This window comes from Spea bombifrons, chromosome 3 (genome assembly GCF_027358695.1).
Source record: "Spea bombifrons isolate aSpeBom1 chromosome 3, aSpeBom1.2.pri, whole genome shotgun sequence".
Lineage (NCBI taxonomy): Eukaryota > Metazoa > Chordata > Amphibia > Anura > Pelobatidae > Spea > Spea bombifrons.
Window position 1 is genome coordinate 101,143,501 of NC_071089.1, and position 16,545 is coordinate 101,160,045.

General features: G+C 40.0%; 1 protein-coding gene across 1 annotated transcript; it reads left to right on the forward strand.

The window, feature by feature from the left end:
- Positions 1 to 2,036: 2,036 nt before the first annotated feature.
- On the forward strand, positions 2,037 to 11,363 carry AIRE (autoimmune regulator). Its single transcript, XM_053460426.1, is given in 12 exon segments — positions 2,037 to 2,174; positions 2,984 to 3,158; positions 4,350 to 4,487; positions 5,190 to 5,261; positions 6,075 to 6,176; positions 6,846 to 6,966; positions 7,312 to 7,452; positions 7,844 to 7,934; positions 8,179 to 8,249; positions 8,984 to 9,638; positions 10,158 to 10,226; positions 11,143 to 11,363. Coding segments are annotated over 12 exon segments (1,788 nt in total). The 3' UTR covers positions 11,158 to 11,363.
- The last annotated feature ends 5,182 nt before the right edge of the window (positions 11,364 to 16,545 follow it).

The following is a 16,545-nucleotide window of genomic DNA, read 5'->3' on the forward strand; positions in this document are numbered from 1 at the left end:
GAACACCTAAGGCCGGCTCTGTTATCATGTGGTGTGTATGAGAAGCATGACCAAAAGCTTTGTCCTCCTCAAAGTGACCCTAATCATCATCCATCTTACCCTCATAAAGTAGCGTGTTTATGAAGCCTTCCAGTCTATTAGGAGACAAAAATCTATGAAGAAGTCAGAAGTTGTACCTTCAGTGGTGGCCCCTTACTCGCCATCATTATCACATTCACTGCCCTTATGACAAAGCCGCCAACACTGCCTAACCCAGGGCAGCTCCACCAGTTGCAACCTCCTCACTACTGCTCAGCACTGCGATATGACATCATATCCTGGGGCTTCGCCTTTTAAGGACACACGGCGGTGGGTGGAAGGAAACTATGGTGGACTGTGCCAACTGGCACATCCCTCTATACAGGGCCGGACTGGCGATGGTAGGACAGTCTTGGCACTTTAAGGCTGCGACTGCCTGATAGTGTCTGCCGCTCAAAAGAGGTGCTGTCTGCGAGAACCCTCCATGCATTGGCCTGGTGTGCCAGTTGGCCAGTTCAGGTGTGCCTCTATAGTGCCGGTTAGGGAGATCAGTGATCTCTCTTTTATCTGGCTGATTGAGAAGCGGGGTTACAGGGGGCCTGAGTGCCCAATAGGGTGGCTATCCTGAACCTGCTTTTCCTGGCCAGAATACACCACTGCTGTATGTCTGATAATGAGAAACAGTACAATTATCAGTGCTGGTGCTGACAAATGTCTGGTCTGACACTTCAGAAGTACATCAATACAAAGAACAATATGGAGGAACAGCACTGTTGGTGCACTGGCTTGTCTGATCACGTACCAGAAAGATGAATAGAGCATCCTTGAGGAAGGGCAGAAGGAGTAGGCATGAAAGAGTGGCATCACTACAGAGGGGAGCTTGATAAGTGAACACCTGACAGTGACACACACTAATCCAAAACACAAACATGCAGCTTGTGAAGTTATTTCCTGGGACACACAGCAAGGGTGGGAATGACAAAGGGGTCATTCTTGCTTTTTTGAACAGAGATGGGGCTAAAATTGACATCCAGTTGGCTTCAACCCCAGTAAAGAATACAATTCATCAAAGTATCCTTTGATACCACCTGGTACATCCTCTCTGCGCTTAATATGAAGCAAGAAGTGGGGCCTCAAAATATTGTTTTACGCAAGTGCAGGAAGCGGAAAATTAGTTGCATAATGAAACACATCCACTGTGGCAATAAGCGGGATAATTTATGGTGATGAACAGAGTCCAGTTGATACATTTATTGCCTACCTGAGTAGATTTAGAGTGCAAGCTTTCAGGACCTCTCAGGTCTCTTCCTCAGGCACATGCTCCCACACAGCTAGAACACATATGAACTGTTTTCTCCATCAGTTTTGCTAGAAAGCAGAGCATACACAGTTTCAAAGAGAATCATCTGAAATGTGAATGCATTCTGTAACATGGCGGCAGCTTCTCCGCCTCTTTAGTGAGTATGTGGTCACCATGTGGCGTCAGTTCAGATCCAAGCCTTTTCACTAATATTGGATCTTTCTGAATTAATGAATGAATACACACAAACACCCAAATTCTCTTCATGTAACCTATACACTTCTGCTTTACATGTTTCATGCCAATGAACCTTGTCTATCCAGTTAATTCTCGAAAAAATGGGCTGTCTCATTGGTCGAACCTAATACATTCTTATTGGCTTAGTTATTATCTTAAGCATCATATAAGAGCGAAGCATGCAATACTAAAATTAGATCGCAAATTGGGAAACAGGGAGTTCGAAAAAGGTAAGGCAAAGAATTATTGCGGGGCATAATAGAGACAAAGCAATAGAAAATTATATGAGAATTATGTGCTAGGAATATCGTGATGCTCCCTGTGATTTCCCTTTTTTTTGCAGTTTTAGCCAATGTGATGGAATATTATGTTTGGTAAAGCTGCCTATAAATGCATCAAAGCATGAAAAGGCAACATGGTTATTTATATATGTGTGTGATTTGCAGCAGATAATTGTTTCCCGAATGAGTCTTTCTGCAGAATGTCAGAAAAGGACCCTGCAGACCTGAGAGCACTACTTAGGTGGCACCGCACTGAGATTGCTGTGGCTGTGACTGATCTGTTCCCTTTGCTGCATGGGATGATGGACAGGGACCTTGTCCCTGAGGACAGATTCCAAGTAAGAGTCGGGTACCGCCATTGTTCATGAAGAACAATGCTATATTTCTTTTGTAATCAATGCTTTTATTCGTTTTCAAATAGACATTGCCACTTTTTGAGCAGACCAGTGGTACAGTGCCTTGTTGTTATCTATCCATCTGTGGTTGGGTTGGCAACCATTGACATTTAGCACGTGAACAAAATTTTTGTCAGATGTTTTACAGATGAAACTATTAGCTTTATAAACATGTCTGAAATGCGCTACTCTATTTAGCTTTTCTATGAAAGCCAAGTTTACCACAATGCACAAGACTTAAGCACTACATGTGTGATGGCGATAGCACTGTCCATGTCCATTACCTATACTCCAACCATTTCATGCATGCTCCATAAGGTATTGGATACTATGCTGAAAATGTGTGGTGGGGGTATGCCATGTCTAAGAAGAGTGATCTTGTGATATCATGTGCGGGTGCATATTGTCACAAAAGGAACTCAAAAGTTGATGGCAACACGCTGTAGGTGTGTAATTTGTTAATTTATGTCATCCTTGCATAATCTTCACGCTCCACCCTTAGATAGGGGGACCCTAAATAGCCACATGTACCCCTGACATCTAATCCCTGTGTCCCATGCAAACATCATTTCCATTGAAAACCGCAATGATATACAATCTGCTAAGCTTCTAGACTGTTATTTCTCCCTCAATTCACTATAGATAATAAATGCATTTTATCTTTGTGTTATGCAGCTTCACATGGCAGATGATTGTCTTAAATTAAAAAAACAACACTATAATAAAAACCAGCAGTCAACCATTTTTTCTAGGAGACACAGCAGGCTGGAGAAGGGGTTGGGGCACAGAAAGCATCGCATGCTCTTCTAACATGGCTCCTTGGTCAGGATGCACAAACTATCCGTGGCTTCTGGTCCCTTTTATCCACCGAGTTTATTCTACGAAGCTACCCCCTTCTGTCTGGAATACACAAAACCCTTCACACAGGTGATTATACATTTGTTGGGTGTGCATACAAAATCACAAATTACACATCTTTGATATAAGTTTTGAATTATAAAGACCAAAAAGAATGATTTTCATGCCAAGCAGAAGTTGTTTATTTGGTATTTTGCACTAAAATGAAGGAGGCAAAATAGAAATATGGGAAAATAAATTATAGAAATGCAGAAACATCAGTTGCAAATCCCCTTTATTTTTGAAAACAATCAAAACGCATGCAAAAAATAACCCATTATTTTAATCTCATTAAACCTTGGAGTGTTCTGTTATCAGGTTCAGTCATTCGCATTTAAGGTCTAGTGGCAAAAAAATTGTGGTTATTCGCATGGTGTACTTCAATTCAGGTGGAGCTGGGAGAAAACAAACTCCATCAAATGGCTCGAAAGTAGCACTTTCCACCGGGAGGAACTCTGATCCAAACTCTAACGCAAGAGTAATTACACATTTTATTTCATGTAAATAAACTAAAGACCCATTACTGTACCTACATTATCCCAAATTTAATCTATTAATGCCTTCCTAACAGAAATATGCACATACTAGTGTCCCACACTACTCAATGTACAGTTTCTTAAGTAGGAAGACTGTGCTCAGTGTAACATAGATTAACTAAGGGGCATTAAATATAAATTACACTTAGTTTTCAATGGGCAGGCTGAATAGAAACAGCCCTATTCATTTATTATCGTACATGTGCAGTAGCGATTTAGTACATTCTTCACATCCACAGTAATTTCCCATAGAATAGATTACAGCGCCTTTTCTTCTCCTACAGATGAAATAATGTTAATGGGTTCCATCTACTGGCTACGGAAAACCGCTAATGACTGCTATTAGTATAAACTTCTAGCTGAATATGTTAATGCTATAATCTCGCTTTATTGAGAGAGTCGTATAAAAGACTCATCAGAAGTGGTAGAGGATAATACAGTAAGGGGATTTAAACATACATAGGATAGGCCAAGTTTATAAAGCTACTCTGAATCTTATGGTGAACTCAAAGACTAATTGAGGTTTACATTTAAGATGGGCATCCTCGCCTGTACAGACAGAGAAAAAGCCTTTGTCTCATGTCTGTCTTATTTATTCATGCACAGCTGATGTGTTATTCTCATCAGATGCCTCTCACTTTGTCAGTGTCGGTCCATTTGACTTAATACATCGTCTCCTTCCCAGTCACAGATTCCTTGTCTCAGAGAAAAGTCCGAAGGCTGCCTCCCTCCTCGAAGTCTGTACCTCATCCAAAACCACAGACAAAAAGGAAGGCTGGATCCATTGCGTATTCACATGGAACTGGTAGAGTAATCTGCTGAGGCAAATGATATGGGTATAAGATAAATGTGATAATAATAAGCCAAATGTCTTCTGCCTCTAAGGAACTGCTAAGGAATGCTTGGCCTGTGGGTTGATCATGGATGCTGTTCTTCTCCACAGCTGCATTGATGTCGGTTTCCTGCTTTTGGCAGGTGGTGGCTAGGATCGAGCACATTGGCAAATAATGAGGACATGCTGATTAATATATCAAACCATACTGTTATATTAATTTGTATTACGTGAACTGATTTCACAATGGTTTCATTGTTTTCTCTTCCAAATAAGTTTTTATGAAATGCATTAGTGTGACTCGAAAATTTTCTGTATGCATTTTATTGTTTATCTTTATTATTTATTGGTTATCTAATACACAAAAGTGCCAATCTCCTTTCTAACTAATTACGATGTCGTTTGTGAGATGGGCATCCGAAATATCAGACAGTTGCCTAAATGGCAGTCCTTAATGTCACCATTAGAACCAGCCATTTAGCCCTTTAATATGTATATTGTTTTCTGATGCTAAGTAAAATAAAAGTTTGGTTTCTAATCCAGTTTGGACATAGCCACCTATAGCACAAGTGTTTCTAAGACTATGGCACTATGAGCAGACATGCAGCTAATTCAGTCATAGAACATCATATCATGTATCAGTTAACAGTTTCTGTAATTTTAACACTAAACTTTGTGTTTGGATTTACTCAGGCCCCCCAATAAAATCTAAGCCCCCTCGTAAAATTGAGAAGATTGTCTTTACTCAGGAACAGCCGACAATATGTGAGTAACTCATCCTTGGCTGGTAATCATTATTGGTTTGACGCGGAGTCTCCGGCAGAAGCCCTGCTACCTTTGGGTCCTTAGGTCTGTTTCTTCTTTCTAAAGGCAGGGGATGGCTTTTGCCCACATCCACTCTCTGCCCTCTCCCCTCGCTCTCCATCCACCAGAGACTGTTAGGGACTGCACATACACACTACACATGCCACTTCAGGTCGCCAACCTGGGAACTTTCCAGGTATGACTTACACAAGAAACCCTATCTTTAGGTATACAAGGTGATGACAGAAAGAGTCTCTTTACTTACCTACACATGAGAAGCATGAATTAAATAGTTAAGCTCTCTGTTTTGGCAAAAGTCTACTTAATAGAGCTTAAGGTCATCCTCTCCCAGGTACCGACAGCTACTAAAGCATTCTCACACACCTGAGTTCATTATGGCTGCTGGGCAATGTCAGTATCTCTTACTTACTCTACATGTATTTTTGTTATACATGTTTATGCAATGATCACCTCTTTTCATTCTGTGTTACTGTACCTGTCAGGCAAAGCTGGCCCCACCATATAACACACCAGGCAATCAGCAAGTGGCAGGGAAACATTTGAGGAGCTCTCCAATCTCCTTGATACATACTTAAATAAATGCAAAGAAGTGAAAAGATGAAGCCGAAGCAGACCTTGACAACAGGCTCCATCATGGAATTTACAGACAGTGTTGAATGTTATTCTTCTGTGATCTGCTTGTGTACCCTACGCTCTAGCTCTCATTGCTCCTCTGATCATGCATGATAGTAACTGGTACTCTAATGTTCGCAGCTCCACTCAAAGTTCCAGGCACCATGTCCATGTGTCATGTTGAAGGGAAACCTCTGACCTTCACCATAAGCAGATCAGCGACTACTTCCGGGGAGAACACAGGTACAAAAATGCCCTCACTAATGCACTCTTCACATTTGTATGTTAGTATGGGCTACTGAAAAAAATGGTTGAGTAGTGTGGCAGCATGGAAACAAACAGGCCGTACATTACACTATTTACGTTTGTGGGTAGTGATGGGCTAACTAGCAGAACTATGGCTATGTTAAAAACCAGGCATCACCATTAAAAGACATCTGTCACTGGTAACACCCCAGTACACTCACAGTTTTGGATGATGGATTATTCTCTTATATTTTTTTGGCTTTTTTGGTGCAATATATTTACCAGCAATTAAAATAAACTACTGAGTTTTGAAGATGGGTCCTGTGTAATATATTTTGATCTGTAGGTTATCATGTACATATCCTGCTGGGGATTCGGAGATTTAGATTAAACTAATGTGAAACTTATCTGTACCATTCTAGTTTTTGAAAGTGTTTTGTGCAGTTAGAGAAGTGAATCGTATTAATGATATAGATCAGGGCTGTTCAATAGAATCATAATTAGAAATGGGATTCTATTATAGCATGACTTTGACCTACATATGTTGACAACGACTCTACACTCCTCCTTAGGAAAATAAACGGTACACGGGACTGTTAGTACATTAGAGACATGCAATAACATGGCAAAGTGTGTGTGTCACTGCTTTTAAGTATTCTTCCTCAGAAAGGACTGTACAGAACGATACAGAGATGGCTGTCTTAGAGGAAACCCAAAGCCAGTCCATGAAGTTGACTCCACGACCGAAGCTGGTCTCCCAGCATGTGAGTAACAACATTGACATTCCTTAAAACTGTTAATATTCTGCATTATCTTATTTTTCTGAGCGTGTTAATCCTTTTCTCCAAAGAATTATAGTAGCATTTGTGCAGATATACCATTTATCAGAAGTTGTATAGGACAGCAACCTATCACATTGTTTGACAATTCAAATATTACATTAATATTACTATCAACTGTTGCTTAGCACCTAATGCTAAGCACAGTCTTTTTTAAGTTTGTTGAGCCCAAGGCCAAAGATTTTACTTGTAAATTATTTATGGAATGAAAAAATTATTCTATATTATAATATCACCGTTCCTTCACAATCCTTTTAATTTATACAATGTAACCGTAAATGCTGATGAATCTTATCTTTCATTCCCCATTTTTGTCAGAGTAATGATGATGAATGCTCAGTATGTCATGATGGTGGAGAGTTAATATGTTGTGATGGATGCCCACGATCCTTCCATCTCTCGTGCCTGGTGCCCCCCCTTACCCACATTCCAAGGTATGTAAAAGTTTATGATTTAAAGGCATATAATAGAGTTACGATGGTTAGCTTTGTTGTGAGTCATCTCACTATACATTAACTCCCTGTTTGATCAACTCTTAAATAATGAGTGATCTCATGACCCCATAGATTTTCTGTCTCCATATTGTTAGGTGTTCCTGACCAAAACTATGTGGAAACATGAAACCTTTTATTTAATGTCCCTAACACCACCATCACCACTGGGCCAAATAATGTGTTCATATCTTATAGCAAGTCGTGGGACTTAATCCCTCTCTTTATGTTTAATATGTTCACAGTACATAAACAGATATATGTGCTATTTAAAGTCATTGAGTGAACATTAAGCATGGATGCACACTAAATATTTTTTTTTTTGCCCCATCAGTGGTACATGGAGATGTGAAATTTGCAGCTCTGAAGAACCAGCACTAGAAGGACATCACAGCAGTTCTATGGGAAATGATGCAGCGTTAAAAGTAAGCATTTAATCACTTTCAAAGTAACTATATTGTGTTTTAGAATGTTTTGTTATGATATTAATGTCAATAGCACGGTTATATAGGATGTTACAATAAGTAAATTGCAACAACACTGCAACCCCATACATTGCTGTTGGATTAAATATCATGGATTTAAATGTTGCGGCAGTAGAGAACCAAAGAGAAACAGAACACTTTGTGTAATTTTGCAATGAGATAAATTCTGGTTCTCATCACACAGGATTCTTCTGAGGATACAGGTCAGAACAGAGCCAAAGATTCCAACCCTCTTCCAGATTCTGGATCTCACAGGTTAGATCTCATAGAGGAACACTCCAAGTGTGCCAGGCCTTTGATGTCGTGTTTCAGCATGATGGGGTTGGGAAGGGTGGGTGGTGGAGTATATTTCTGCCCATTCTTTAGGACATTCTGTCTACTTCTTCACTCTCAGCTTTTGAACACCTATTAAAGGAAAAGGAAGGGTTGACAGACACCGATATCAGCCAAATATACTGAACTGTGAAAGTGGCAACTGAAGGAATATGATGAAAACACACAAATATACGTCAAAAATATTTGCAAGCCACTAAATGTTATAAAACTATCTAGTATATACACAAGTAAATACTTAACTTGCAAAAGATTTCAATGATTTGGCCTCATTTACACTCAAACACGTCTAGTCGTAGTTCATAAAAACATCTTCATAAATCTAAAAGCTGTATGTCTATTTTAATAGAATTAACCTATTCATCCAGTATGTCCTGTCCAACTCTCAAGCACATTACTTAGCAGTAGTGAATGACAAGTCCTGAAATATAGCAAACATATGGGGTCTTAAGATGCTGGGTGGCAGTTACCTACCCAAAATGCTGCTTCCCCAAGCCACAGCATTCATGGTGTGTCTGAATATTGCTTGAAAAAATTAGTAATTGCTTCTGATTAATAATTGTTTATGTTGAATAATGGAACTAACTAGTAGATGTTTTATTGATGAAAATTAATCAAATAGATTTATAATCAATAATACTCTTTTTGTTTTTCAGCGTAATACAGAATACAAACCCGTGTTCAGATCAGATATGCCCTCAGCAGGTTCCACAACCAGATACCTGCCCCACACCTGTATCTATACCCCAAGTCAGCACACAACAGCAATCACAGAGCAGCTACCAGTTTCCATCCAAGCCTCACAACCACCCTCAGCCTTTGTTACGTATATGTGCTTCTCAAACACTCGCACGCCAAGTTTGCTCACAGTTTCCACCTAGGCCACAAGTGAAAACCCTGCACCCATTTCAGGCTAATTTTCAGTATCGCGCCCATCCTCAGCAATTCTCCACACCTGTTCTACAGATGCCGTGTTCTCCCATTGTCCAGCCTCGAAACTACCCAGCACCTACAAACCATACACGCACCTGTCCTACTCCCATTTTCCAAGCCCTCCAAAACACAGCATCTGTATCTCAGCAGGAGATATGTCCCTCACAGCAGTCTGAACACTATCCCCCAACTATATCTGTCCAAGAGGCATGCCCTCCAAATGAATCACAATTTCAGGTTAGCCCTGCATCTTTGCCTCAGCGTGACATTCACTGTATCCCAGTACAGAGGACGGAATCCTGCACTGCACCTTCCTCGGCTCAAGCAGAGATGAGACCTACTTCTGCAGCATTACAAACAGATATAGGAGACGTTAAGGTGAGTTATTCCATATAACAATTAGGTAGATTTCCAGGATTTAGGGAAACCGAGGGCAAGGACCTTAACCGTAAACCAATGGCAAGGACCTTAACCTTAAACCAAGTGCAAGGACCTTAACCTTAAACAAAGGGCAAGGACCTTAACCTTAAACCAAGTGCAAACGACCTTAACCCTAAACCAAGTGCAAGGACCCTAATCTTAAACTAAGTGCAAGGAGCTCTTCACAATGCTCAATTCAAGTGCAGTTACACTGAAAGCTAGAAAGCATCAGCATTGTAGAGATCCTAAACGATCAGCACTGACCCTGCATGGTTCTCTGATGATCCTTCTGCTTGTGCTTGTCTTAGAGGAAACCCAAAGCCAGCCTCTGAAGTTGACTCCACGACCGAAGCTGGTCTCCCAGAGTGTGGTTGAAAGACAGGAATATTAGACCGAGATGAAGGTTAAACAGTTTCTCTATTTTCAAACAAAAAATCTAAAACCTGCATACATTTGAAATGTATTGTTTGCCTTCAGGTACTGGCCGAAAATCAAGGACACAACTTGGCACTGAGCCGACAGGAATTGGAATGTCTTATTACTGAGGTGAATGGAACAGTTCTGTCTTTAACTTGTAATGCTGTGTGAAATTACATGTATTTTTCGACTGTGAATAACTGTTTTCCTTGTGAATGGCCAATTACATGTTTAATTGTATGAATAACTTACTTTTAGAGAAACAGAGGTTGTTAAAGAGACTGCTGTTGGTTCAATGAAATACGCCAGTGGAGTTCCTTCCTCTGTTAATAAGAATGCTCTGAAAATCATACACAGTTTCCAGTCAGTAAAGAGTTTGTGTCATGCCAGGGCCTTACTGCTGGTGTCTGGTCCTCTATGTCTGGCTGCCAGCTGCGTAGGCACTGTCCTATGCTTTGGTGTCCCTTTGGCATGCTTTCACACCAAGTCCTTGTGCATTGGCGTATGTTTTGGGCATCTTTTGTGGCATCTCTGTGCTTGGCTGCCCATTAGGACGTGTACACATCTAGCATTTCACACATTGGTGACTATTTAACCCAGACGAGGGCACCTTATCCTAGTGTAGTGAGCTAGTTTCAGTGATCTTTTAGTTGAACACATTCTGAATTGTCTTCTACATTTCGACTTCAGCCTGCCTCTACATTTGCCCTGTGTCTAGACTACAACATAGTTTTGTCCTTTAGTACTTCAGTTAAGCAGCTGAAGTCCTTGCAGTTGTGGTACCTGGAGACTCAACTGAAAGGGGACGAGACTGTTTTAGGTAGAAGACCTTACCAAGTCATTTCTCGATGAAGGAGCCAACCATAGACTCAGTATTAATTACAGTTTGACAACAAATCTCTAATTCTTTAAGCTGTACAGAGAGTGGGTTTGAAATGTTTAGTGTTGGGATGTGAATAAAGTCGGGTTTAATTATATTTCCATTTAAGTTCATTTTAATTATATTTCTTGAAGCAACTGATTGAAGGCTGATTTTGTTTTGCAGCTTTTGGCTAGATAGAAGTCTGTTTGCTGTATCCACCTTTGGTAATATGTATAAAGTTTGGTCTAAACATGGAGAAACCTTAAATATTTTACCTGATTGAGAAAATATGGGGAAATGGATTGAGAAAATTCTGAACCAAGGGGCGAGGTGAAAAAGGACACGATTGCATTTCAAAGCTTCCTGAAATCTCTTACTTCATCCTTCCAAAATAAAGGTTTTCCTATATACAGAGCAGAGTGCAAGATGATGTTTTTATTTAATTCAATTGTGTTGTGAGTGCCATAAATTGGACTAATACAAGAATATTTGTGATGAAGTCTCAAGACATGCAGATGAACCTAGATCTCCTAAAATATAGCCAGAGACAAACCAGTGTGTTGCAGACATCTTCTGCTGACAAGCATACAATATGTATAGATGAGATATGTATGTATGTATAGGGAATGCATGCTTTCTATGACATTCCTAGATGTCGAATAGTCAAGTTTCCATTCTTTCTTGAAGATAATATATTTAAATTCACAGGTAACATTGAGCAATGTAGCGTCCGTGTAGGTGATGGGGGAACCACTGCTGGGTTTTATTTTATTGCTTTTCATTAAACATACAGTAGGGTTGAGGGATCATACAGCGTGAATTTATGTGACCCAATGAAGGTGTCCACCTGCAGCAGAGACAGGAGATACACTTTACTATACAGATTTCCCAACAACTCTTGCATCCAGACTTTGCTTTAAATGGTTACTCTGATATAGCAGCAAGGAAAAGTCAAGTGAGTGATGCTACACCGCTAGAGGAGCTTTGGGAAGGAGTAGGATACCCTCACCTATCTCCTTTTGAGAGTCCTTTCTGGCCAGGCTGGCTATCAGTAATGACCCAGAGACCCTGCGCAGCTGAATGATAGCTGGCAGTACAAGCAGAGTTTCTCTGTGAACCACTGCTTGAAATCTACCAAAGTAAAAATTCAATAAAGCAAATTGTTTTCACTGAACTTCAAAAAATACATATTGGGCATTATTGCCTCTTTAACACATAACAGTGGCGATTTAATATTTGATACCTATATGCTGAAGTTGTACATCATGTATCAACCAAGAGGTCTTTCTATAGGCTTTTTTTCATACAAAAAAAAAGAAAAGGCCTCAAGCTGAAAAAAGAATATTCCTGCATTATTGTTGGTCTTCCAGGTTCCTTGCAAAAGGTCCCTTTTGTTTAATGCTTTAATCTAGGAAAAGGGTATTATTGCGTTTCTTGGTTCCTTGGAGCTTGTCAGGGCTGAGATTTACACTCGGCCTTCGTTTTCTGCACCATTGGTTATTCTGGCCATATCCCGCGTGACATAAGAGTAAATGCAGAAAAGAATTTACAAAATCAAAATGTACATGCTTGGGCCATGCAATTACCTCAAAAACTACACAGAGCTGCTGGAACTTGCCCACTCTCATTATACGACTAGTCTGTGGACATGTCAGCAATTCAGCGCAAAACTATCCCAAAAGGCAGAGGTCAAACAGCTTAAACGGAGACAGCTCAAAGCTGGTCACAGACGTGCATTTCTCGGACTAGTCTGGGCAAATATATCAATATTATGTGTGAAACCAAAAAATATGAAACATGTTCTAAACCAAGGGTTCAAAGGGTTGAAGGCAACGTAATTAATTTCACATGGCGGTTGGTGTATGCCATGAACACAATCCATTATTTAATATATGGATTATATTTATATATTTATATTTATGCTCAAGATGAATAAGTAGAGACGTTTTCCATGACAAAATCAGTCTTGATACATCTCCATCATATCAACATCTCAAATGAACTAATTTGGAAATAAATGGTCCCATAAAATAATCAAACCCAAATAAGGAAAAGAAAGACTAAGGTCTCTTATGGAGCATCCCACCCTGTCCAGAAAGCTTTAAGCCTAAGGCAGCCCCACCAAGTGTGTGATCACCTCTGGCCCATTGGCACCTCCACCACCTGTCTGTGCCGAAACAAAGAATGCAGCACTGACAGCACCCTGTACCACCTTCCCTGTACAGCCATTTGTGTGATCCTGAATTGTGTTGCTAATAGAACAATGATGTGCTAAGTCCATCATTTTCTCCCATTCCCTTTGGGAGAATTGCTTGCCCAGATCCCTCTCCCATAGACACAGGTGATATGCCCAAGATTTGCCTGGCATATATAAATAAATAAATATATATATATATATATATATATATATACAGAGGCAGGGACAGCTCAACTAATATTTTACAGGACCCAAAGTTCCTAATGTATTGTTGATTTTAATGCAAGACTAAAGGCTTAAAGGCTACCTTAGTTGGTCCACAAGTAGTATATAAATGACTAACCACATTAGCACAAAACAAAGATCTGCGCTCACTTTGGAATGTTACGGTACTTTGTACTGCTGGGTATATTACTGAAATGATATACACTATGACGGAACAACCCGATGAGAGATAAATATAATTATTTGACATCTAATCACGTGAAAACGCTATTTCCCCCGCAGGTATCCGGCTCTGTACACATTGGGCTTGAGGCAACAGGAATATAAAGTGTGATGATTAGGACACAAAAATCATAAAAGCACTTCCTGGGAATTCACCAATCTTGAAGTACATTTGTGTTGATGGACTAACTGATAGCTTCCAGGTTTCAGACGGGCGCTCTTTCTAGTAGTGTAGTGGTGTACGATTGGTGCAAGTCTAAGGACAGGTGGGATTTTTCAGCCGCTAAGGCATCATATAGATTATTAATTACTATATAATTAAAAAGCCGGGAACTACAAGATAAAGTTCTTCTCCGCCATTTGCTTTTGGTAATGACATCAGATATGACCGAACAAATAACATTATCAATAACATAGTGATGATACCAAAAATAACATCAATGACATAACGATTACATCACAACTGACATCATCGAGTACCCAAATATTTCTTCAGCCACCTCAGCCCCACAATCGCTCAAATCAACCACATCAGACTCATTGGACTCAGACAAGAGCTTAATCTTGATTCTTATCTGGTGGATGTCTCTGCAACTGCACCAAACCTCAGCAAGAAATAATATGCAACACGCAAATGTTTTTTTTTTAAAGTGCAGAACATTAATATTACGACATACTTTGGGAGAGATTCGTGACAAAATGTGTATGTGACACGTGTCCACGTGCTCTGGATTGTCTACTTTTAAAAAAGATATAATCTATATATATATATGATCTTCTAGATGAACTCCTTTGATTTTAACACCGTGATTAAGAAATGTAATGAGCAGGATCAGTGTAATTTTTCTAGAGTTCCTTTTCCTTTATCCACCAACAGGTGGCAGTGTAATTCTAAAAGCGTTTTCCCATACTTAGCAAATGTAATGCCAGCTTTACTATATAAAACACTTGTCTATAATAAAAACATGTTTATTAAAAGTTTGCTTTGATCTTGAAACTGTATATATAAGAAAGCATTACTTTAAAGCTCCCCAGCTTAGTTATATTCTTAACCATCCAACAGCATAAATGATGGGGGTTATGGGTGGGCTCTCTGCACCCACTCCCTCCGTTCCCAATCATATTAGAAACATAGAAAGTGACGGCAGATAAGAACCAGTAGGCCCATCCAGTCTGCCCAACCTCTGAGTACCTTCCTTTAGTACCTGCCTTTATCCTATATCTAGCTTGGCCTTATGCCTATCCCATGCTTGCTTAAATGTCTTTACTGTATTAACTTCTACTACTTCTGCTGGAAGGCTATTCCATGCTTCCACTACCCTTTCCATAAACTAATATTTTCTGATGTTACCATTAAACCTTTGCCCCTCTAGTTTATAGCTATGTCCTCTTGTTGTGGTCGTATTTCTCCTTTTAAATAAACTATCTTCCTTTACCTTGTTGATTCCCTATTGGTGGCAGGCCATGTAAAATAAACTTTTCCCATTTTCTGTATTTCTTTGTGCAAAGTTTTTTCTAGCCCACCCGTTCTAATGATATGAAGAGACTTTAAAAACTGAGTGCAGATCTGTCACTTTTTCATATCCTACATTTTAGAATCCGGTATACTAAATTTATCTACACCATCTCTTTACAGATTTAAAAAAAACGCATATTTGCGTTGCACACTGACGTTATGAGTATACCATGAGTGCGACCACTTTAAAATCCAGGTTTTGCAATATTATTCCTCTCCAGTTGTGAAGACAGAGGTTCCAGGAAATTAAATAATTGTGTTGGTTTTGCCTAAAATGAAACAATGAAACAGTGTACCTCTTAGTGTACCTCTAACCTTTAAATAATATGGTTTAAAGTGGACCTAGAAATGGCATCCATACAGCTTCTTACAGCGAATGAACGACACATTTTATTCTTCAACCACTAGATGAAGCAGATTAAACGAGAAGATATACACTGATTCCCCGAAAACGAATGGCCAATCTGCCGCCGTCAGGCAGAGACCAACATTATTTTTCTTGCATGGCCTCTTTTCATGGACTGAAGATGAGGAATCAGGGTGTTTGACATTGATGGATGCCACTGCAAGGCAGGTTTAACAGGTTTTACAGACTGCACCCCAAAGAGTTCTATTCTTAACCATCCAGCAGTGAGGGGTCACGGGTGGGCTCTACGCACTCATAAATAAGCTGTGGATCTAACCTCATTACACCCCACACAGGATGGAGGAGAAGGGAATGGATGGGATCCGTACACCCAATGGGTTTATCGTTAACCACCAATCCACCATAAATGAGGGCTAGCAAGCAGTCACCGCTTTCCCCACCATGTAGGTCCTTGACTGTAGATCAGCTTACAAGCAACTGAAATGTGAAGAAATATTTGAGTTGCTTTGCGAGTTGCAGCATGCGACTGCATCCAGGCTGAGTTTTTTGCCTGTAGTCTGACTGACAACTTGACTTCCAGTGAAATAATCCCAAACTCTAAGATGGTATGGAGGCTGCGATTAGAAGAGGAATACTAGACACCAGAATTAAACAGGAGCTAATCCACAAACTGTTTCTATAGTGTAATAACAGGAATAAAGCGCACTTGCTGATCACACAAATATTCCCAGGCTGAGACTGATCACAAATGACCACCTTGTTCTTTAACCCACATTGTACAGAAGTGTTTAGAGAAGTCCGCCAGTGAAATGTCTGAGGAAGTTTCCTTCTGGCCAATGTGGGCTGAAGAACAAAGACAAAGGACTTGCGTAAGTAAAACAAAACTACGTGCATTCAATTTCTCAGGAGCTTCACCGCCCCTATCAGAAATCCCCCATGTCATAGTGAAGAAATCTCCCCAGTCCCTTCTCTCCTGTCTTTTGAAGACTTTTTGCAGAAGTCATTCCCCACCAACAGTTATTGCAAAAATGACTCGACTAACCCGTGTCCTGAAAGAAT